Source organism: Sarcophilus harrisii, chromosome 1, assembly GCF_902635505.1.
Source record: "Sarcophilus harrisii chromosome 1, mSarHar1.11, whole genome shotgun sequence".
Taxonomy (NCBI): domain Eukaryota; kingdom Metazoa; phylum Chordata; class Mammalia; order Dasyuromorphia; family Dasyuridae; genus Sarcophilus; species Sarcophilus harrisii.
The window spans coordinates 305,354,404-305,378,167 of record NC_045426.1 but is presented as its reverse complement, the minus strand read 5'-3'; the positions used below and the strand labels follow the sequence as shown (position 1 = coordinate 305,378,167).

Here is a 23,764-nt window from a genome sequence, read left to right as displayed (position 1 = left end):
TTTCCCTTACTTGATTTTGACAAATTTCCGACATGGCACAGTGTTTCGCACACAGGACTCAGTCAATGGGTCTATGTCTTCCACAATGACAAATGGAGCTTCTTCCAGAGTAACGATGCTCAGATGGTTATCATCCGGCTCACAGTCAGCAAACGATTTGTATCTCGGCCACACGGCATGTGTCAGACTCAGGGTTTGGTTCTCCCATTTCCCCACCTGTATCATGAAAAGCAAAATACACACACCTGCATTCACTATTGGTTACTATAGCAACTAGTCCTTCATTACTAAGGAAAGGAGTGAATAATACTATGAGAGGAAATATATTCTTTTAAAAATAATAATTGAAATTTTATAGCAATTTTAAGTTGGCAAATTGTTTTAATATCACATTTGAACTTCACAATAGCCTTGGTATAGGTGATGTAAGTACTGTCATCCCCATAGATGTGAGGAAATTGAAATTAAAAGAAGTTTAAAAACTTACCCAGAGTAGCATATTAGTCAGAACCCAGGATAGAATAGTAGAAAGATCATAAAAACTGAAATCACAGGCTTTGAGTTCAAATTCTGGTTGCTTCCCCCCCCCCTTACTATCTGTGTGATCTTAGATAATTCACTTCAGCTCTTGATTGTTTCCTCACATGTAAAATAGAGAAGTCAGACTAGATGAATTCTAAGACCCTCTCAATCCCAGTTCTATAATCCTGTGATCTGAATATCAGAGGCAATATTTGGCCCCATATCTTCCTGGATCTGAAGTCAGAACTCTAGCAATTACCAAGAGAAAAAATTAGTAGGGAAAGAGAAAAAGCAAAGGGAAAAAGGCAAAGAAGATAGCCCATAAGGGGAAAAAAAGAGAAAAATAAAGATATAAAGGCAAAAAATTAGCAGAGACAAGATCACAGGTTAGGGTAGAATGGGTAAAGAAGCAAGACCCGTCAATCTAACCCAGGACATGACTTTAGTTAAATTGCAAATTACAGTGAACATTTGTTAAATCCTAAACACTATAGTGACTCTCACAGTTTAATGCTCATTGAGTTCTGTCAAAATAAAATCAATTGTATTCCATCTGAATGATGGCCTCCAGTACTAGCAAAGTAAAATATGAAGCTTTATGTTTTGAACCTTAATTTTATTTGACAGGTTATTGGCATCACTCACTTAAAAAGCAAGCTATCTCCCTTAGCACTGAATTCTCTCTTTCCTACTCCAGCTCCCACACACAATTACTTGACATTTGAGGTCAACATTTTATTTGCAACACCAACCTGAAAGAAAATGCCAAGGCTGAAAAGCAAGGGAGCAAATGCAACCTTGTTTGTACTGATATAACCTTCCCACCTCTTTGGGTAACCTCGTCGTCCCAGGAATCATTATCAATCTTGGGCATTCTGAACATGGAGGCATAAATTTTGAGGGAACTGTCTCCAACTGAGATGATATCTCTCTCAGTCAATAATTAGTTATCATGATTACAAGCTAAGTAACTGTTTTCAGAAGTTAAGTTTCTTCTTTTATAGAAGGTAAGTTCTTAAAGCTCTTCTAAAACCTTGGTTATATAGCTTTGCAAAAAGAGAGGGGCCTATGACATACATTGAGGAAGACCAGAAGCCAGAATGACTTGCAGGAAAAATTTCTTTGGTTCAAATTGTTCTGTATCAAACAGATATGTCAATACAATTGTCTCTGATCAACTCCAACTCCCACCTCTTCCCACGTAGCTAGCAGGGACTATCAAGCCAGTCCTATGCAAAAGGAATCAATCATATATGCACATCTAGGCAGTTAGATGGCTCAGTGTTGGATTTACTGTTGGACTTGGAATCTGAACAACCTGACTGCAAATATAGCCTCAATCCTCAAACATTTACTACACCCTGGGCAAGTTATTTAATCTCTTCCTGCCTCAGTTTTCCACAATTTCCACAGTTTTTGCACAAAATGAATGTTTTCATCCCAAAACTGCTCTTACCATTACTAATTACTCTGTTCCTTCTATGAAAGTTTTCTAAAGCAGGTATAAAAGATAAAGATATTACACTATAATTCACCTTTCTGATGAATTTCTGGTGTTCTTTTACTTCCATATCTTTGTTCAGGTGGTTTGTCTTTACTATCACCCCTAGTTCTGCTTATATTATTTTTACCAAAAAGCATCATATAATTAAATATTTAGAGATAGAAGGGATCTTGAAGACAAAATAGTGGGATCCCTTCAATATACAGATGAGAAAAATGAGGCACAGAGAAGAAAGTGGCTTCTCTTTGGTCTCAACTTAAAATATTAATTCCTCCATGAAACTTTCCCTGACTTTCCCTCAATGGAAAGTTCACCTCATTTCCTCTAAATTCCTAACATGCTATACTATTCTTACTGGTCTTTTACACATTGCTTTGATTGAAATTAGTCATGTATGTGGCTTATCTACCACTACTAAAATGTCAGTTCTATGATGGAAGATTCGTGTCTTTTTCTTGGTATCCCTCATAGTATCTAAAATACATTAGCCACTCATATTATTTATGTTTCATATATGATTTTTGTTGTTGTTTTATATCACCATCATTTTCCAAAATGCTGTCTCCTATTACCCCATTTGACCCTCTCTTAAAACAAAGAAATGCACCAATACCACAACAACCAAATCTGATAGCAGAGGCAATATATAGCACCCACAGTCCCCATTTCTCTACAGAGAGGAACAAAATGTGTCTTTTATTATCTTTTCTTTTCTCTAGAACCAAAATTTGTAATTATAAAAATCTGACTTTGGCTTTTAGTGTGTTTTCACTTACATTATTATTTTTGTGTTTTAATTGGGTTCAAGTTTTGTCCAACTCTTGTGAGTCATTTGTCATTTTCTTGGCAAAGATGCTGGAGTAGTATGCCATTTCCTTCTCCAGCTCATTTTACAGATGAGGAAACTGAAGCAAACAGGGTTAAGTGACTTGTCCAGGATTATACAATGATCTAAATAAGTGTCTAAGGCTGGATTTGAAACTAGGTATTCCAGAGTCTAGCCTAGCACTCTATCAACTGTGCCATTTAGTTGTCCATTCATCATTCTTGTCACTGTCTATTCTGTTTTCTTAGTTGTGCTTACTTAACTCTACATCAATTCCTGAAAGGCTTTCCAAGTTTCTCAGCATTCCTCATATTGCTCATTTCTATTATCCTAAGATTCCATCATATTCATATATTACAATACGTTCGATAATTCCATAATCTATAGGTACCCTTTACTTCCAGTTTGGTTTATGATAGAAAGTATAGTTCAAATATGTTAGTACATGTGCAACCTTTCTCTTGGTCTCTTAAATTCTTAAAGAATATGTCTAACACTAGGATTTCGAAATTGTACACAGCTTGGTAAATTTTCTCCCATAATTGTTTTACAGGATATTCAAGTCAATTTGTAATTCTACCAAAAATTTATCAGCGCACTTCTCTTCTCTTAGCTTCTCCAAAAATCAACAAATGTTTATTCAATGAATAAAATAATGGTTGTTTACTTAGAATGTTCCCTTAGAAGCTATCTTCTCTCTTTCAGTATAGTAGAGTATTCCAGCATAAGTTATTGTTTTCAAGTAGATTTGTGAATCTCTTGGGGAAAAAACAAAAGATGGAAGGAAGGAAGGAAGGAAGGAAAAAGGAAGGAAGGAAGGAAGGAAGGAAGGAAGGAAGGAAGGAAGGAAGGAAGGAAGGGAGGGAGGGAGGGAGGAAGGAAAACCTAAACTCCTCCCAAGAAAAGGCTCAAGGAAGGAGGAATTGAACACAATCACAGTCCTCACACTAAAGAATATGTTCAAAGTACATTAGACCCTTTAGAAGAAAAATGGCTTTTAAAAATGTAAAGAATATGATTGAAATCTACTGACAGACCTTATTAGAGGCATTGAAACATTTTGCATGTATAAAATAAACAATTGTTAACAAAAAGAAGAAAAATGCTTTTGAAAGGAGATTACCTAATTCTTTTTCCTTTATTCATATAAACAACCCAATTGATACAACCTTGACTCTGAGTAGCTAATAATCAGTCAACTGGCATAAAAAGAGTTATCTAAGATATGCTAGATATTCTACTACCTATGTACAGAGATAAAAATGAAAATTCATATTCCATATTGATGAAAAGATAACAAGTATATCTATAAGTTTAGGGGAAAATAAATACAAAATAATTTCCAAGAAAGGTACTAGAATAAGAGGTCTCATAAGGAAATATGATAATTCATAATCAATGCTAGCTAGTAATACTAAAGTAATACTCTCTATAACTTACAAAGTGACATATATGCTATATAATATATGTTACTATATATATATATATTTTTATATATATATATATATATATATATATATCATTCTTTAATAAGACAATGCAACTTTCTTTATGTTGAGACATATTTACCTTTGGCCTTTGCTGATTTTGAGTATTAGGGAAAAACAGGCTCCATAGCTGCAGTGCAGTTTTGATATAGCTTCCCTCTTGAGAGTTCAAATGCTAAAGACATACATACCCACTAACAGCGTACTTTTCAAGAGAATGTCACAAACCTGGAGTAAGTAAACTATCAGAGTCATAATACTGACAAATATTTTAGCTTTCAAAGGAGAGGGAAAAGTAGCAGGTAGAGTTCAGATTACTTTGTGACATTTCTGGTTACATTCTAAAAATGGCAAAGGGATGGGTGCACAGATGGATCCCAGGGCCACCTATGTAATGGGCTCAGGTTTGAGTTGATGTACTGAGGTCCCAAGTACATGAGGCTAAATAGTAATTGGGCTATAGTCTATTAATATACATGATTGGATAAAGAATGGTCCCTGCCCACTCTCTGTGCAAGTCCTGATGTGTTGTATAGGAAATGACGATTTTGGTGGGTGGAGGCAGGGAGAGAGACAGGAAGAGAAGCTGGGGGAGATTGGGCCTGGGAAATACTCCTAGCTACTGGTCGTGTGGCTGCCGGTCTAGCTAGTTTCTTGACTCAGCTGCACACATTGCTATCGCCAATTCTCTTCCACCTCCAATCCTTCTTCACTGAGAATAAAGACTGACGATTTTACCCCAACCTGAATTCCTAACTCCTGCTGATTTAAAAATACACGGTCTTCACACACCTCTGAACTTCAAGAAAAAGGAGTATATCCAAATACTCCTTGAGTTTGAACCAGGGCAATGAGTTCAAGTGTAAATGATCCAATGGCTATAAATAGAGATGTCTGACACTAAGGAGATAATATCACAATTTTACGCTCACTTCTAGACACCAAACATATGGCATAGGCAGCCTGTACAATTGTAAAAAAGTTCAGTGAAAATTAGCTAAGGGATATACTGGTCTCTAAGTAAAGAGATAGGGAAAGTCCATAGCAATTTCAACCTGAGTATTAAAAAAAAAAAAAAAAAAAAAGGATGGGAAAAAAGAAAATAGAATGAAGCAGCTGCCCTGCCACATTGAAGGAACATTATAATTTGAGAGTTTCCTGGACCTTACATTGCCCAATGGCAGAAATTGTTTTATTGGGGGGTTTAATTTGCTCTTTTTCTAGCTTTTTTAGTTGCAAGCCTAATTCATTGATTTTCTCTTTCTCTATTTTATGCAAGTAAGCCTCTAGAGATAAAACATTTCCCCTTATGTCTTCTTTGGCTGCATCCCACACATTTTGTTATGTCATCTCATTACTGTCATTCTCTTGGGTGAAATTATTAATTGTATCTATGATTTGCTGTTTCACCCATTCATTCTTTAGGATGAGATTATTTAGATTCCAATTAATTTTTGGTCTATTTTCCCCTGGCTTTTTATTGAATGTAATTTTTGTTGCATTGTGATCTGAAAAGGATGCATTTACTATTTCTGCCTTTCTGCATTTGGATTTGAGACCTTTATGTTCTAATATATGCTCAATTTTTGTATAGGTTCCATGAACTGCCGAGAAAAAAGTGTATTCCTTTCTGTCTCCATTTAGTTTTCTCCAAAGATCTATCATGCCTAACTTTTCTAGTGTTCTATTTACCTCTTTATCTTCTTTCTTATTTATTTTGTGGTTTGATTTATTTAGTTCTGAGAGTGCAAGGTTGAGATCTTCCACTATTATAGTTTTGCTGTCTATTTCTTTTGCAGCTCTCTTAATTTCTGCTTTAGGAAGTTAGATGCTATACTACTTGGTGCACAAGATATAGTGCCCTTCCTTACCTCTTTTAATTAGATCAATTTTTGCTTTTTTTTTTTTTTTTTTTTTTTTTGATCTGAGATCAGGATGGCTACCCCTGCTTTTCTGACTTAACCTAAAACATAGTAGATTCTGCTCCAGCCTTTTACTTTTGCTCTGTATGTATTACCCTGCTTTAAATGTGCTTCCTATAAACAACATATTGTAGGATTCTGGCTTTTAATCCAGTCTGCTATCTGCTTCTGCTTTATGGGGGAGTTTACCCCATTCACATTTATGTTTAAAACTACTAATTCTGCATTTCCTGCCATCTTGTTATCCCCAGATTTTGCTTTTCTCTTTCCTTTCCTCCTTACTCCCTTCCCAGTATTAAACTTATGAGCACCGCCTGCCTCATGCAGCCCTCCCTCTTTAGAATCCCTTCTTCCCCCTTAGAGTCACTCCCCTTTTTTTAAAACTTTCTCTTACTATTTCTGTATTTCCTTCTATTTATTCTACCCCTTCTCTTTTCACTCTTCCCCTCCCACTTTTCAATGAGGTGGGAGAAGTTTCTCTGTAAACCAAATATGTCTAATACTTTCTATTTGAGCCAATTCTGATGAGAGTAAGATTCACATTATATTCATCTCCCTCCCTTCTTTCCCTGAGATATAATAGGTTTTCTTTGTCTCTTTGTGAGATGTAGTACCTTCACTTTTCCCTTTTTCTAGTACAATTTCTTTCCTACCTCTATTGTTATAATTACACATTGAATTAATGCAATTATATTATATATTAATTATAATAGTAACAATAATATTAATATCATTAATTATTATATTATTAATATAATTATATATAGTATACATTATAAAATATATTATATATAATGTATTATAATCATTAATCAATGATTATAATAATATATATATATATATTATATTAATTATAACAGTAAAATCAAATTATACATGTACTCTTTATGTATACCCATAACAGAAATATAATTCTCAAGAGTTCTTTTTACCTTTTTATGCTTCTCTTGAGTCCTATATTTGGAGGTCAGATTTTTTGTTTAGCTCTAGGTTTTTCATCAGAAATAAATGGAATTCACCTATTTCATTAAATGTCCATCTTCTTCCCTGCAAGAAAATGCTGTTTGGCTGGATAAATTATTCTTGACTGCATACCTAAATCCTTAACCTTTTGGAATATCAGATTTCAGGCCCTTCACTCCTTTAATGTGGATGCTGCTAGATTCTGAGTAATCCTTATTGTGGCTCCTCGGTATTTGAATTGTTTTCTGGCTGCTTGTAGTATTTTTAACTTGGTCCAATAGTTCTCAATTTTAGCCACGACTTTCCTTGGGATTTTAATTTTGGGGTCTCTTTCAGCAGGTATTGGGTGAATTCTTTCAATAGTCATTTTACCTTTTGTTTCCATTATATCTGGGTGGTTCTCTTTGATTATTTCCTGGAAGGTAGTGTCTAGGCTCTTTTTTCATCATGTATTTCAGGGAGTCCAATAATCCGTAGATTATCTCTCCTAGATTTATTTTCCAGGTCTATTGTTTTCCCAAGCAGGTATTTAACATTTTTTTCTATTTTTTTCATTTTTTTTTTTTTTTGGTTTTGCTTGACTGATTCTTGGTGTCTCTTCGAGTCATTCATTTCCATTTTTTCAATTCTGATTTTTAATAAATTTAATAAATTATTTTCTTCATTTACTTTTTAAATTTCTTTTTGTATTTGTCCAATTGAGTTTTTAAATGAATTGTTTTGTTCTATGGAATTTTTTTTTCCATTTCACCAATTTTACTTTTTAAGGAATTATTTTCTTTTTCCAATTCACAAATTCTGTTTTTCAGTGAGTTGTTTTCTTTTTCCACTCTATATTTTAATGAGTTATATGCCTTATCCAGACCCTCTTGCAAAGCTTTCCTTTCATATCCCCATTTTTCTTCTAGCTCTCTTTTAAGATTATTTTTAATTTCTTCTATGAGAGCCTCATGTGGTGGGGATCATATCAACCTTTGGATCTAGAGACAAACTATTTCTAGTCTCCTCAGGGTTTGAAATCTGCTTTCTTTCACTATAGAAGCCCACTTTGCCTTTTTACTCATTAAAAAACAAAACAAAACAAAATAAAAAAAAAAACAAACAAACAAACAAACAAAAAAAAACAAAGAACTGCTGTGGTCTGCTTATGGGTCAGTGAGATATTTCCAAGCTGCCTCTACAGACAAGAGGAAATGGCAGTGAAGTAACAGTGGGACACCAGTTGCTGTGCTGGGATTAGTGGTTGTGCTGAGAGTGTGCTGAATCCCTCCAAGTACTGGGTGGGTGTGGTCAGGTGGGGAGAGACTCTAGCATTTTGGTGTCATAGTCTTTATCCTCTGTGTTTATGGCTTCTCTGCCACACTGCCATATTGGCTTGCTGCAATGGCAGAAAATGAATACTACATTTGTGCCACTGTTCACTCTTTTTACTCCCTCCTTTTCCCCACAAAAAGTCACAGAAATGTGACTGTCTTTGTGTAGCTGATTCTTTTCTCAGATTAATTAATTTTAAGTTAAAATAAATTTTAAAATACTAAATTTCAGTTAAAGGTTAGTGAAAATAAAGATATATTTTCCCATCCAAGTCTACAGAAACCCTGAAATCTAACTATGGACTTCTTGAAGACCCATGGACTCTGGTTTAAGAACTCCTATTTTATGTGTGACCCTACACAAGTCACTTGACCCCAATTGCCTTACAAACAAAAGAACACCTGCTATAGAGGCTCTCTTCTCTAAACCTTCAGCTCCACTATCAGCTCAAATAATGATCTGAATACTTTCATTTAACAGTAAGTTAAAATCCATATGCGGCAACTGGCTCCAGTTACCTTAATTAAAAAAGTAAGATATTTGAATTATGAGAAGACAGTTTTCATTAACAATAGAACTATCAAGGTCACTAGTCTCTTGAACACACCTAGAACGCACCCTAGAAAACTTAAGAAAACAGAAATAGTGCAGATCTTTGAGATCAAATTTCTTCTTTTTAAATTTTATTAAAGCTTTTTATTCACAAAACATGCATGGGTAATTTTTCAGCATTGACCCTTGCAAAACTTTCTGTTCTAAATTTTTCCCTCCTTCCCCCCATCCCCTCCCCTAGATGGCAGGTAGTCTAATACATGTTAAATATGTTAAAATATATGTTAAATCCAATACTTATATACACATATTTATACAGTTATCTTGTTGCACAAGAAAAATAGGATAAAGAAAGAAAAGAAAAAAAAACAGAAAGAAAACAAAATGAAAGCAAACATCAACAGCAAAAGTGAAGATGCTATTTTGTGTTCCACACTCAGTTCCCACAGTCCTCTTTCTGAGTGTATATGACATTCTTCATTAGTGAACACTTGGAATGTGTTTGAATTATCTCATTGTTGAAGAGAACTCCATCCATCAGAAATGATCACCATATAGTCTTGTTTTTGCCATGTATAATGATCTTCTGATTCTGTTCATTTCACATAGGTCTTTCCAGGCCTCTCTGAAATCATCCTGCTGGTCATTTCTTACAGAACAATAATATTCCATAACATTCGTATACCACAATCCATTCAGTTTCCAGTTTCTTGGCACTACAAACAGGGCTGCCACAAACATTTTGGCACATACAGGTCCTTTTCCCTTCTTTAAGATGTCTTTGGGATATAAGCCCAGTAGAAACACTTCTGGGTCAAAGGGTATACATAGTTTGATTACTTTTTGAGCATAGTTCCAAACTGCTCTCCAGAATGGTTGGATCCATTCACATTGATCCAACAATGTATCAGTGTCTCTGTTTTCTCACATCCCCTCCAACATTCATCATTATCTTTTCCTGTCATCTTAGCCAATCTGAGAGGTATGTAGTGATATCTCAGAGTTGTCTTAATTTGCATTTCTCTGATTAATAATGACTTGGAGCACCTTTTCATATTACTAGAAATAGTTTCAATTTCTTCTTCTGAAAATTGTTTATTCATATCCTTTGACCATTTATCAATTGGAGAATGGTTTGATTTCTTATAAAGTTGATTCAATTCCCTATATATTTTAGAAATGAGGCCTTTATCAGAACCTTTAAATGTAAAAATCTTTTCCCAGCTTCTTGTGTCCCTACTAATCTTGTCTGCATTAATTTTGTTTGTACAAAAACTTTATTAAAAGAAAATCAAAATTATCTACTTTGTGATAGTGATCTTTATTTTTTCTTTGGTCATAAATTCCTTCCTCCTCCACAGATCTGAGAGGTAAACTATCCTATGTTCTTCTAATTTGTTTATAATATTATTCTTTATGTCTAGATCATTAACCCATTTCAATCTTATCTTGGTATATGGTGTTAGATGTAGGTCACTACCTAGTTTCTGTCATACTAGTTTTCAATTTTCTCAGCAGGTTTTGTCAAATAGTGAATTCTTATCCCAAAAGCTAGGGTCTTTGGGTTTGTCAAACACCAGATTGCTATAGTTTTTGATTGTTTTGTCCTTAAACCTAATCTTTTCCACTGATCAACTAGCCTAATGAAATTTCTTTTTTGACAAAAGCATTTTTAATAAGCATTTTAAACAATTTTATACATTACTTGCATTTTTTTTTATCATGTTGGGAGAGAAAAATCAGAGCAAAATGGGAAAACCATAGGAGAGCTTTAAAAAAAGTGAACATAGTATGTGTTGATTTATATTCAGTTTTTTTAGATCTTTTTTCTGGATACAGATGACATTTTCTGTGTAAAGTCTATTGCGATTGCTTTGGATCACTGAACCACTGAGCAATACCAAGTCTTTCATAGTTGATCCTCACACATTCTTGCTATTATTGTATACAATGTATTCCTGCTTCTACTTGTTTCACTCAGCATCAGTTCATGTAAATCTTTCCAGGCCTTTCTATAATCAGCATGTTTATCAGTTTTTTTATAAAACAATATTTTGTTATCTTCATATACCACAGCTTATTCAGTTATTCCCCAACTGACAGCATCCATTCCTTTTCCAATTCTTTGCTATCACAAAAAGAGCTGTTACAAGCATTTTTGATATGCTTGTAATGTTGCAATGTGGGTTCTTTTCTCTTTTTTATGATTTCTTTGGGATACAGACCCAGTAATGGCACTGATTCAAAGTCAAAGAGTATGCATAATTTTATACTCCTTTATGTCTTTTGGGCTTATTTCTAGATTGATCTCCAGAATGATTAGATTATTTCACAACTCCACCAACAATGCATTAGTGTCCCAGTTTTCCAACATCCCCTCCAGCATTTATTATTATCTTTTCCTGTCATCTTAGCCAATCTGAGAGGTATGAAGTGGTACCTCAAAGTTGTTTTAATTTTCATTTCTCTAATCAATGGTGATTTAGAGCTGGAATGAAATTTCTTAAATTGCCCTTTCATTTTAACTTTAACATCAGAATGTGATGACAAAAGGAAGAGATAGATAAATGAGTCTCTTTAGTGATAGATAGATCAGAGAAGCTCTTCAGAGTCTAATTATCTAATTGGTTTTTCCCCTATGCCTGTACTTGCGTTCCTTTGTGTTATGTACTCCTGAGAGTAGTGTCATGAATTTTACTACTTTAAAAGCTGCTTTGGTCTTAAGCAAAGAATACACCCATAAATATAGTAAAGAAAACAATTTTATAAGAAATATTCCTGATAAAATTTTATAGCAGATATACATAGAATTAACATATATACAGACTCAAAAATCAAAAAAGCATTCCACAAACAAATGGTCAATAATGTTCAAGAGAAGAAATAAAAACTGTCAAAGACCACAGGACTATGTATAACTGAGATACTTGATGATAATACAAATGAAAAATTAATTTTAGTAGCTATGATATTTTACTTAACACCCAACAAATTGGCAAAGCTGATAAAATACAGACATAGTCAACATTGGCAATGATGAAGAGAGACAGGCCCAGTAATGAAATTTTTGAGGATACATTAAATGGTGCATCAATTCCAGAGAAAAAATAGCGAATTATGTGAGAAAAGAGAATGAACTTTTCATTCCTTTTTACCTAGCAATCCCACTCTTTGGCTTATACCTAAAGGAAATTAAAGATAGAAAGATACTCCCTGTCAATCAATCAATCAACAAAAATTTATTAAAAACCTATAATGTTCCTGAAACTCTGATATTGAGACTGTGAGAACAGCAACAAAAAAATATATTTCCTACTTGGGCCAAGCTTACTTTTTAATAGAGAATAAAAAATACAAGTATAAGTAAACATGCCAAATTTAAACCACTTTATATAGCAAAGAATTCACACGAGTACTTTTTTGGTAGCAAAACCTTTAAAGATGGCAAGTCCGTCAAAATCATGTAATAAATGAACATTTTTATAGTATTTGAATGTAATTGTGATATATAATGTATGTATATATGTATATTATATACACATATACATGAGTGTGTATGCACTCACACATATACATTTAAACCAATTTTCTAGGTCAGAATATCATGATGCAGACTGTGAACAGTTTGAGTTGTATTTCTTTAATTCTTTCCCTAGTCAGTCTGCTATGATACAGATCCTATTCTTTGCTCTACATTACTTCATATTAGCATTTTCCCTTGTTACTCACAACTCTTCATTTCTGCCATTCTTTCCAATAAAGATTCGATTTTATTCATATACTATAATTTTTGAGACATAGACCAATTATTGGAAATTTTTTATTTTCAGCATACTGCTATTATGATTTATATTAATACTGATAACATCTAATATGTATAAAATCTTCAAGCTTTGAAAAGTGGTTGCATATATTATCTCATCTGATCTTCACAAAAGCCCTGTTAGGGTATCCTAAATTTACCCCAGAGAGGTTAAATGGTTACCTTAGTAACACAGAATATGGGGTAGCATTTGAACTCAGATCTAATTTCAAATTCAGTAGTACATGTACTATGCCACATATTTTTATACATAAAGGATCTAATATATAGATATGAATCTAATGATGGGGTCACTAGCCATGAATAGTTTAATAATGCTTCTCATATAATTTCTATTTTTTTTTATAATGACTGAATAAATTCACAGCTCAAGCAATAGAATATTAGTATGTCTCTCCTCCTATAACAACTCTAGGGAGATGATGTATAATACACATTTTTAAAAAATGATTATTTCCATTTTTTATCAGTTTGGCTAAGTTGAAGAATGTGAGATGATAATTCAATTATTTAAATTTACATTTCTGTCATTAATTTTTGGAGTGTATTTTTTCATGTAATTATCAATAGATTGAATTTATTTTTTAAAAAATCAATCACATTCTTTAATGATTGTGGGAGAACAATTTTTAGTGTTGTCATGTAAATTTCACATAGTTGTTGTGATGCTTAACGATGAGAATTATTTATTGCAATTTTTCCCTCCATCTGTACCTTTTTTGGTTTTTGTTTGTTTTGTTTTTGTTGAGGCAATTGAGGTTAAGTGACTTGTCCAGGGTCACACAGCTAGGAAGTGTTAAATGCCTAAGACCAGATTTGAACTCATGTCCTCCTGACTTCAGGGCTAGTGCTCTATTTACTGTGCTACCTAGCTGCCCCCTCCATCTATAACTTTAAAAAAAAATTCCAGCTACAATCAAAATGAGTATACGATTTGGATCTAAAGGGTGGTACTATAAATAAATTAGGAGAGTAAGAAATAGTTTATCTGTCAGAACTGTGGGAAAGGGAAGCATTTGAGACCAAACAAGAGATAGAGAACATTGTGAAATGCAAAATTAATGATTTTGATAACATAAAATTAAAAAGATTTTGCAAAAACAAAATCAATACAATCAAGATTAGGAAGAAAGAAAAAATTTTTGCTTTTTTTTTTTACAGTCAGTGTTTCTGTTCTTAAAAATATAGAGATCTGAATCAAATTTATAAGAATACAAATCATTCTTGAATTGATAACTGTCAAAAGACATGAAGAGGCAGTTTTCAGATGAAGAAATTAAAGCTATCTATAGTTAAATGCATAAGTGCTCTAAATCAGTATTAATTAGATAAATTCAAGTTAAAATAACTTTGAGGTACTACCTCACACCTATCAGATGAGATAATATGACAAAAAATAAAAATGATAAATGTTGGAGAAGATGAGAGAAAAAATTGGAACACTTAGAAAATTGTAGTGAAGTTGTGAAGTGATCCAACAATTCTGGAGATCAAATTGGAACTATGCCCAAAGTGCATACTACTTATTTACTTACTACTCTTATGATCTACACCACAAATTTTGCAAAAACTATTATAGCTACTAATATTTCTAGTTTACTAACTGAGGCTTAGAATTTTAATTTTAATAACTTTCTGGTAGCCATGAAATGAATAAACAACTAAGATGGAAATTGAACTCTGGACTTTTGGTCTAGTATTCTATCCATTATGTTAAAGTGGCCAAAGCTATTCTATATGACATCATGACAAGCTCTATCAAATTGTGTCCTGAGATCCAAGTATACTATTTTCTTACTAGAGATTCAACATTTTTTGGTATGTCATGGATACCCTTTGACAATCTGGTGAAGTAAATAGAATCCTATACATAATGTTTTAAGGAAGCCTATCATATTGAAATGCAGTTATCAAAACCTTTATCAAGAAAAAGAAAAAAACTCACAGACAACCTGAAACTTATACATAGACCACTTGGGATCTCACATTAAAAACCCTTCTTTTATTTCATATTCTGGATGCAACCAAGTCAAAAAAGGAATATGCTGATGGTTCTCACTGAGAAAATATCTTTTATTCCTAACATTTTTTTTTCATTATCTTACTGTGATCAACCTGTATGTATCAATATGACAATTGTCCCTGTTCCTCTTCTCCATGTTTTCACAAACCTGGTTAAGATTTCTCCCTGTAACAGCTGAAATGCACTTTTCCTAAAACCATGCCTCAATTACACATTTTACATTTACAGCCTTTTCTATGTGCAGCAAAGACCAGAATTTGAGTAGCACTCACTTTAGAGTCAGGCAAAAAGTTGCTCCCATGTGCTAATGAGATATACCTTTTCCAGAAAAAGGAAGAAAGAAGAAGGAGGAGGAGGAGGAGGAAGAAGAAGAAGAAGAAGAAGAAGAAGAAGAAGAAGAAGAAGAAGAAGAAAGAAAGAAAGAAAGAAAGAAAGAAAGAAAGAAAGAAAGAAAGAAAGAAAGAAAGAAAGAAAGAAAGAAAGATGGTCCATATGCAAAGAGGAGCAGACCAATATGAAAGCAGGCATATGGAGCTTGGTTGGTTGTACTTGTATAAATAAAAGAAAAGCTGGATTTAGGAATTTAAAATAATTGAAGTTTAAAATTTTTTTTAAAATCCATTCACTTAAAATTCAGGCAGCTAAATACAAATTAAGTTAATTTTTTGAATGGTTTTGATTGATTCAAACACACAGTGATTAAAAGACAATGCAATTATTTCCAATGTCATTTTATTAAGTGTGTTTGATTTGTTCTAAATTTATAATTTTTAAAAATCTATTAGATTATTTTCTTGAACCCTGAATTGAGTTTTTCCTCCACCTATGACAGAAAATACCTACCAATTTATAAAAAGGGGCTAGTATCTGTTTTCCATAGGGATTTAAGGGTGGCATACTCCCATGCCCAATGCATAAGGAGGTTGGGATTAATTGCCAAGAATTATGCCTACAATCTAGCTAGTTGAAAAATACTGGAGGTGGTGTTAAAGATGGAGGACTAATCAACACCAGACATTCTCAAGAAGGTCTGAGTACATTCACAAGTGTGTCACAGACTGAAAAAAAATTGGCAAACATGATTTAAAAGATATTTCCATGTTTCATCCCTGGGGAAGAAAAGTTAGCTGTCAAAATGAAGGACACATGTTTCATTCCATTTGTTGATAATTAAGAAATGTTTAGAACAGATGTCGGCCTTCTGACTGAAGAAAATGCATCAAATTTTTCTTAGGTTTCAGTTACAGGATAAAAGCTGGATGTTCTTCCCTCCCTCCATGTGGATGTCTGTCAAGACTGAGACATTATTAAATGGAAAGGAAGTTTGTTATAACCAATCTAAGTTGGTTTCTTGAGTTATTGATTCAATAACTGGGGACAGAAGGAAGGGGAGAAAAATTCTATATTTCATATAGAAAGAAAATATTTCACCCAGGAAAATGAACATTGGTTTCCTCTAAATTAAAGAAATATAATTAGCACTTTTGAGCAAGACAAAGATAAATTATGCAATACCACCACAAACCTTCAAAAATGGAAGACCAAAATATTTCTTTCTGCTTGGTATAGTCCTCCTAAACATATAACAACAATCACAAAGGAATCCTAAATTATTAGTGACCAGATTAGGATAAAATGTATCACCTATTTAAGGGGTTTTAATCTGGGGTACATGATATCTTTTACTATGTTAATAACTATTTCATTATTACCAGTTTCCTCTGAACTCCTCTGTATCTATTTTACACATTTAAAACCATTATTCTAAGGAAAGATCTAAGGACTATCTAATCTGTAAAAGGCAGCCTGAAATGTTAAGAATCCCTAATCTATTAACACCACCTTCATGTAAATAAATTACAAATTAGATAGTGCTAGGTTTTTAATAAAAGTAATCATGTTTGTTGGGATTGTTGATAGAAATCTAAACCACCTAAAAATTGATTTATCAGGAACTACTGCATATGAATTCTTAACATTTTTATAAATTGATATTAATTTTGTTTTCAAGAAATTCTATAAAATAGTCAAGGATTTCCTCCCCACTATCTGAATTAAAAAAAGAAAGATAAATCTAATTTTCATGGAGGAAACACCTCTCCACATAAGAAAAAAGACTAGACTCTTCTAATTCCCAAAGAATTCCCATTAATATTGGAACATTTATTTCTCCATAAAATTCTTCATAAAATTGGCTTTCAGGTCATTGCAAATGCAAAATCGTGTAAGAAAGTTATTTTTTCTAATTAGGCTACACAGGGATCAACAATTCTATTGGCAAAATGAAAGAGAATTGAGACTATTATCTAGATAATATGAATGATTTAAAAAAAAAATCTTTAATGTGAGTGAGCAGAACCTGTAAACAGTAACAAGATTATGTATTGATCAACTATGATCATTCCAGAACTTGGTTCTTTTCAACAATGTGGTGTTTCAAGGCAATTCCAACAGATGATAAAACCTAGGATGGAAAATGCCATTTGCATTCAGAAAGAGAAGTATGAAGACTGAATGTGGGTTGAAGCATAGTATTTTCACCTTTTTTGTTTGTTTGTTTGTTTGTTCTTTCTAATGGCTTTTTCCCCTTTTAGTCAGATTTTTTTTGTGTGCATGACAAATATAGAAATATGTTTAAACTACATCAGATTGCTTTCTGTTTTTGAGAGGAGGAAAGTAAGGAAAGAACACAAAGTCTTATAAAAATGAAAGTTGAAAACTATCTTGGGAGATGACTAAGAACCAGTACATAGAATTCCCAATCCCTCTATTTTTGTCCACCTGCATTTTTGATTTCCTTCACAAGCTAAGTGTACGCTATTTCAGAATCCGATTCTTTTTTGTACAGCAAAATAACTGTTTGGATATGTATACTTATTTTGTATTTAATTTATACTTTAACATATTTAACATGTATTGGTCAACCTGCCATCTGGGGGAGATGGTGGGAGGAAGGAGGGGAAAATTGGAACAAAAGGTTTGGCAATTGTCAATGCTATAAAATTACCCATGCATATAACTTCTAAATAAAAAAGCTATAATAAAAAATAAAATAAATGTATTTGAAAAAAATAAAATACTACTGAAAATTTTTTAAACTTACTGAAAATAAGTTTAAAACAAAAGGTTTTCTTATGAATGATTATCTGTTCTCAGGTTCAAGATTCTGGGCTTTGGTTAAAATAGATGCAGCAATTAATAGGGTGATATTGGCACCTAGTAACCTGGGTTAAATTAAAAATGATATGGGAGAACTTTAGAATTCTTTCATCCCCAGCAACTTATGTAACAAATAGCAACTGCCAGCAAAGCTAAATGAGTCTAATTAGCTATTAGAGCCTTAATTAAATTCCCCTCAGCTGAAATTCCAGAATTGCTTAATTGTTACACAGCTCACATTTGAGCTATTGATTTTTCTCCCCTATTATAACCTCTCAGAAAAAGAAATCAGATCTCCTTTTGGATAACAATACTAACAGACATGGAATGTAGCAGTGATTCAGTAATACTTGCCTTAAATTATTGACACTTTTACTTCAGTTCAATTGCTGAGATCCAAACAAAATGAATACATCTTGGCCAACCCTGCCAGACCCTGATTCTCTTCCTTTAATTCTGAAGAAGAGAATGGAAGATAATTCTTAACAAACGCTTCTTTGTATTCTCCATTTTACCCCCAAGATGGTATTTCTTAAGATTCTTTACTAGATGTATTGTAACATTACTGCACACTTAGAAAGAGATTTGATTGAGTTTCCATTAGATATTGAAGATAATTTAAATGATTTTTTTTTTTTTATCTTTTGAAGGGAAGCCACTTAAGTCACATTGTCTATTTAAGGGAACAATTAATGTACATTTTAAAAGTATTTTCTTGGTTCACAAATAGAGATATAAAAATAGCTAATGTGGTATTTTTATCCTGGCATTAGCTTACATAATGTATTCTCCTCTCAGTTTACATAGCATTATCTAGCACGTGGATGTGACCTCTCTTGATTGCCGATTCCTGGAAAAAATAATCATTGTCTACAAAGCAATAAATAAAATAAAATTCTCAGAACCAAGAATTAATAAGCCTAGGTATAAGAAAAGACTTTTAATCAGTGAAATAAAATGTCAGTAATGGCTTGTCAAAAAAAAAAAAAAGTTTCCCCTTGATTAGAATATGATGGATATTATAGTCCTTTTGCCTTGTCTTTATTTTTAAAATTTATTCTTATTTAGTATATAAATCTCATGAAAATTTGGTAACTATTTAGCTTTTTTCCATTTAGATTTCTGTGTTTCTATGAAATGACAGCAAATACTTGAAAAAATCTGTAAATCCTTAGATTACTCTTAATCACTAATTAATTTCCTGAAACAAGCTCTTGAAAGCACTTAAATGCTTGAATTATTTATCTATTCATTACATTGAAATGTAAAGATTTCCACTGGATTCAGTTAGGAAGATTCTGGGGAATTAAGGTAAACATTAAAGAGCCCCTATTATAGAAACACTGTGTGGAGAGATTAATTTAGCCTAGAAAAGTTGAAAGAACACATTGGAACTTCAGGGAGTAGAGGAAAAATGAGACTGTTTTTTAAGGTTCATTACTGGACATTCAGGGATTTGGTCATCTGACCATGGAGTTTTTATGTCTTGCTAAGGAAAAATCCTTCTACTCTTGGAACCACAAAAAGTTAGATCCTTGTTAACTTCATAGTGCTTATCTGATTTTTTTATTTATTGGGTAGCTATTAAATGAACAGGGAGAAAATCTACCAATTTTTACAATGTGGCCCAGGAATTTCAACTGAGGGTAAGACTTTTTTTTTTTCATCTTGCTCTTGGATTACATTATATCCATGATTTTAACTAAAAAGGGGATTCAATAATTATTGAATTTCGGAATTACTAAATTTCAGAGATGGACAGGACCTCAGTCAGCATGTAGTTCAATTCACTATATCATATCCCCAACAAGCAGTTATGCAGTCTTTGCTCCAAGACCTCTTATAAGGAGGAGCACATAAGCTTCTGAAGCAGCTCTTCTTAATTTTGAGAAGTTTAATTGTTTGGAAGTTTTTCCTTCAATCAAGTCAAAATTCTCACTGTTGCATCCATCACTAACCAGTTTAGTTTTCCTTAGGATCTTAGGAAACTTCTTGATCATTGAAATGATTTGGATGGAATTGCGAAGGAAAACACTGTATTCACTAAAACTGGAAAGTCAAAAAAAAAAAAAAAAAGAAAGAAAGAAAGAAAGAAAGAAAAGAAAAGAAAAGAAAACACAGCATAAGCCTAACAGAATTTGACCTGAATGCTGTCTATATCTATAACAATGATCATGCTATGCTTTATTGAATAAATTTTAAAGATAAGAGCAAGTTTTAGTCCATAAAACAAATGAAATAACATTTCCAATCTTATATAGTAAAAAGTCCTTTCTGGGAATTTTGTGCTTGAATGATGTTCAACAGTTTTTGCTTCCTCTGCATATCTGCCAAGACAAGTCTGGGATCTGCCCAATAGAGGTATGTTCTGACACTAAGCGGATAGCTAAAAATGTGCTTCATTTCTTGATTATCAATTAATACTTAACAGACTACCAGGGTTGATAAGGCTGAGCTGTCATAAATATAAACTGCAGTCCCTTCTGCTCAGTCACTAGTAACTTTTTGATGAATGCCTTGAAGATAGTCAATTCCTGGTGGTGCTGAAATGGGGTGAGTCTGTTAAGGTTTATAAAAGGAGATAAGCTTCAGCTAATTAAATTGCAGGCCTAGTGCACTCCTTTCACTGCATCTGACCTGTTGGATGATGTAGCAAGCCAGTCATTGAAGGATTCCCTCACTCAGCATTATATAAAAGACCAATTCCATTTGGATCTTGGCCTGAAACGTTTGAAATGAACCTCATGAAGAGTGTCTGTTGAGTTTTAAATAAGGTTATTAGACCTAGGAGTATTGATCAGTTGAAAGCTTTTTCAAATTTCTTGGACCCATGAAAAGTTATTGTGTTATAAAAATTGAAATGTTTGGAACTTGGTGTCAGGCCTCTGACGGGCATTTGTTCCTACTTTATCTAGGGCAGAGCAATAAATTCAAATCATCAGGATGGAAGTTTTCTACTTTCTGTAAATTATTTTAGGGTGAGCCAAGGGCTGGGGCCTGGAAGCCTTTTTTTTTTTTTTTTTTTTTCTGATTAAGAAAGGCCAAAGGAAAGTGCAAGTCTGTGTGAAATCCCTCATTTCTCAGAGAGAACTTCATCCTTGCTTTGATGTGATGAACATTGGCCACAATTTCAATTCTTCAAGATAAGATGGTCTTCTGACAATTGCTTTTCTTCCCTAACCTTTGGCTAAAACTGCTTTCCTTTTTGATGCTCTAGGCTTTATTGCCTTGTCTGAGCCCTGGACCATTCCAGAGAGAGAAGACTTTGCAATACTTAAACCAACACGATTTAAAGGCAAGGAGGGATTAAATAAGCTTAACTACAACTTTTCTTGCTTTCAAAATGTAATTATTGGGGTCACACAGAGCAAATATGGGCCAGGAAGAAAAGGGGAAAAAGGGACATGGGGTGGGTTGAGGAAAATGTCTGAATACATACTTGCAACTTCCTTCAATTGCCATCCCCCCAAAAAAATAAGAAGAAAAAGGCATTGTTTTAGGCTATTCCTTAAATGAAAATAATCATTTAAAAAAAAACACTACTTATTTTTACTGTTTTTTCTAAATGTAATCTGTATAAAGATTCCCTCATAGCTTCACACATTTGCTCCAGAATTGAATCCATGTTTCTTTCCCTACTCTCTGCTTTGTCCCTATACCTTTATGTATGTTATTCCCTTTACTTTTATTTCCTCTCCATGCCCAATTCTCACCTATCAAATTTCTACTAAAATATTACTTTCTCCAGAAAGCTTCTAAGAACAAATAAATGAGTGAATTAAAAGGCTTTTGTTAAGCTTTATGTCCATAGCACTGTGCTAAGCTTTGGGAATACTCATAGAAAAGCAAGATGTTACCTGCTCTCAAAGAGCTCACATTCCAGTGAGGAAAATGACATTAAAATTTACTTCAGCTACAAGTCAGATGGAAAGGTCCCAAGATTCTTGCAGCAACACAGGTAATAATGTATTATTTTAATGCTACTTCCAGTGCTAAAATCATATCTACTTCTGATAATGAGCCTTTGATGGTACCAATGATTTTGGTAAAATGACATTCTTCCCTGAGTTTTTAGTAGCTGTGGCTGCTAAGGAGATGGAGGATACACTACCTCTAGAAACAGTTACCAGGTTGTATTTCCACCCAGATTGCTTCCCAGGATTATGGCTGTAGGAGCCTGAGATAAAAGCAAGATTGCGTGGGAGAAGAATAAGGGTACTTCCAAAAGCTGAGGGTTTTTGGTTGCCTACCCATTGGTTGCCACTAGGCATCAGTTGGTATAACTAAAATCATAGTCAAAGGATCAGAGATTTCAGGCTGGAAAGGACTTTGGGGGCAATTTAGTCCTATCACCTCATGTTGCAGATGGGGAAACAAAAGGTCCAAGAAGTTAAATGATTTGCCCAGCGAGCAAGCATTACAGGTAAATTTAAATCCATGTCCCCTGACTCCAAAGCCAGTGATGTATTTTTTTTTCCTTTCCAATCATGCCACACTGATTTCCTAATCATATATACATATACATATATACTACTCCTGTTCTGGAGCCAAGCAGACCATAACTATTCCTTTGTTCCATAAGTCAGCACTTCAAATACTTGAGTGACAACTACCTAACCCCTGCTAAATCCTCTCCAATACAGATTAAATACTATCAGTTCCTTCAATTTATCATCAAATGGCAAGAATTCAAGACCCTTTACCATCTTTGCTGCCCTTCAGTTAAATCATTCTATATTTAAGATTACATTGATCTGCCCAAGTGTCTTAACTATCCCTCATTGGACTGTAACCTTCCTGAAAATAGGGATTTTTGTTTTAGGTGATTTTACACCTTTTATAATAACTACTACAATACATTAAACATTTAATATTTAAAAATTAGATTTATTTAAGTGTAGAAAATTGTGAATGTCAGGCTTTGAATGTTAGTGGATGCACATTTGTTCTTTGGAAGAAGTCATTGTGCTTGGACAGATATTTCATTTAATATAGTCATTTTCTATTGATGTCCAGGATCCAGAAAATTTTCTCCTTACCCTAGTAGGGGCAAGTTAGACAGACATTTGTGAAAGGAGGTGGCTAGCATGATCTTACCTGGTAGAAGAATAGATTAAAAAATAATGAATACTGAAATTGGGCTTGGAATCAGGAAGATAGTTATTGTCTCAGACACATACTAGCAACAATACCTAAGCACATTATTTAACTTTCTTTCATTTTTGGTTGTCTCACCTATTAAAAAAAAAAAAAGAAAAAAAGGAGATAATATCTCCTTCACAAGATTGTTGTGAGAGTCAAATCATATAATACATGAAAAGTGATTTGCAGACTTTAAAGTGTTTAATAAAATGAACATTTTTTAAAAATTTCACTTAATTAATTTAATACCATATGAACAACTTTTTTGCCAAACATCTTAAAGTTCTATGAAGTCACTTCTCATAAATTTCAGTTGTCCATCTCAAAATCTGAAGGGTTGGAAAACAGAGATACATAAGTGCAAGTAATTTTTCTTCCCGAGGCATAGAGCAATAAATTCAGTTTTTGCCTTCCCTTGCATTATCAGGAATGCTAGATTAACTTTTGGGATCATGAATAGCTTAGTAAGGAAATTATTATTGCTGTGCAATAATAGATGCCAAATGATTCAAATGAGGAAATACTAG

At 33.3% G+C, this 23,764-nt stretch overlaps 1 protein-coding gene across 2 annotated transcripts in view; it reads right to left on the bottom strand.

Annotated features, from left to right (window-relative positions):
• The window catches only part of GRIN2A (glutamate ionotropic receptor NMDA type subunit 2A), a 506,739-nt gene that overhangs the window by 119,648 nt on the left and 363,327 nt on the right, over nt 1-23,764 (bottom strand). For both annotated transcript variants that reach the window (XM_031944719.1, XM_031944725.1), the window contains exon 6: nt 11-216. In XM_031944719.1, the coding sequence (XP_031800579.1) occupies nt 11-216 (206 nt within the window). The remainder of the gene's footprint in view (nt 1-10; nt 217-23,764) is intronic.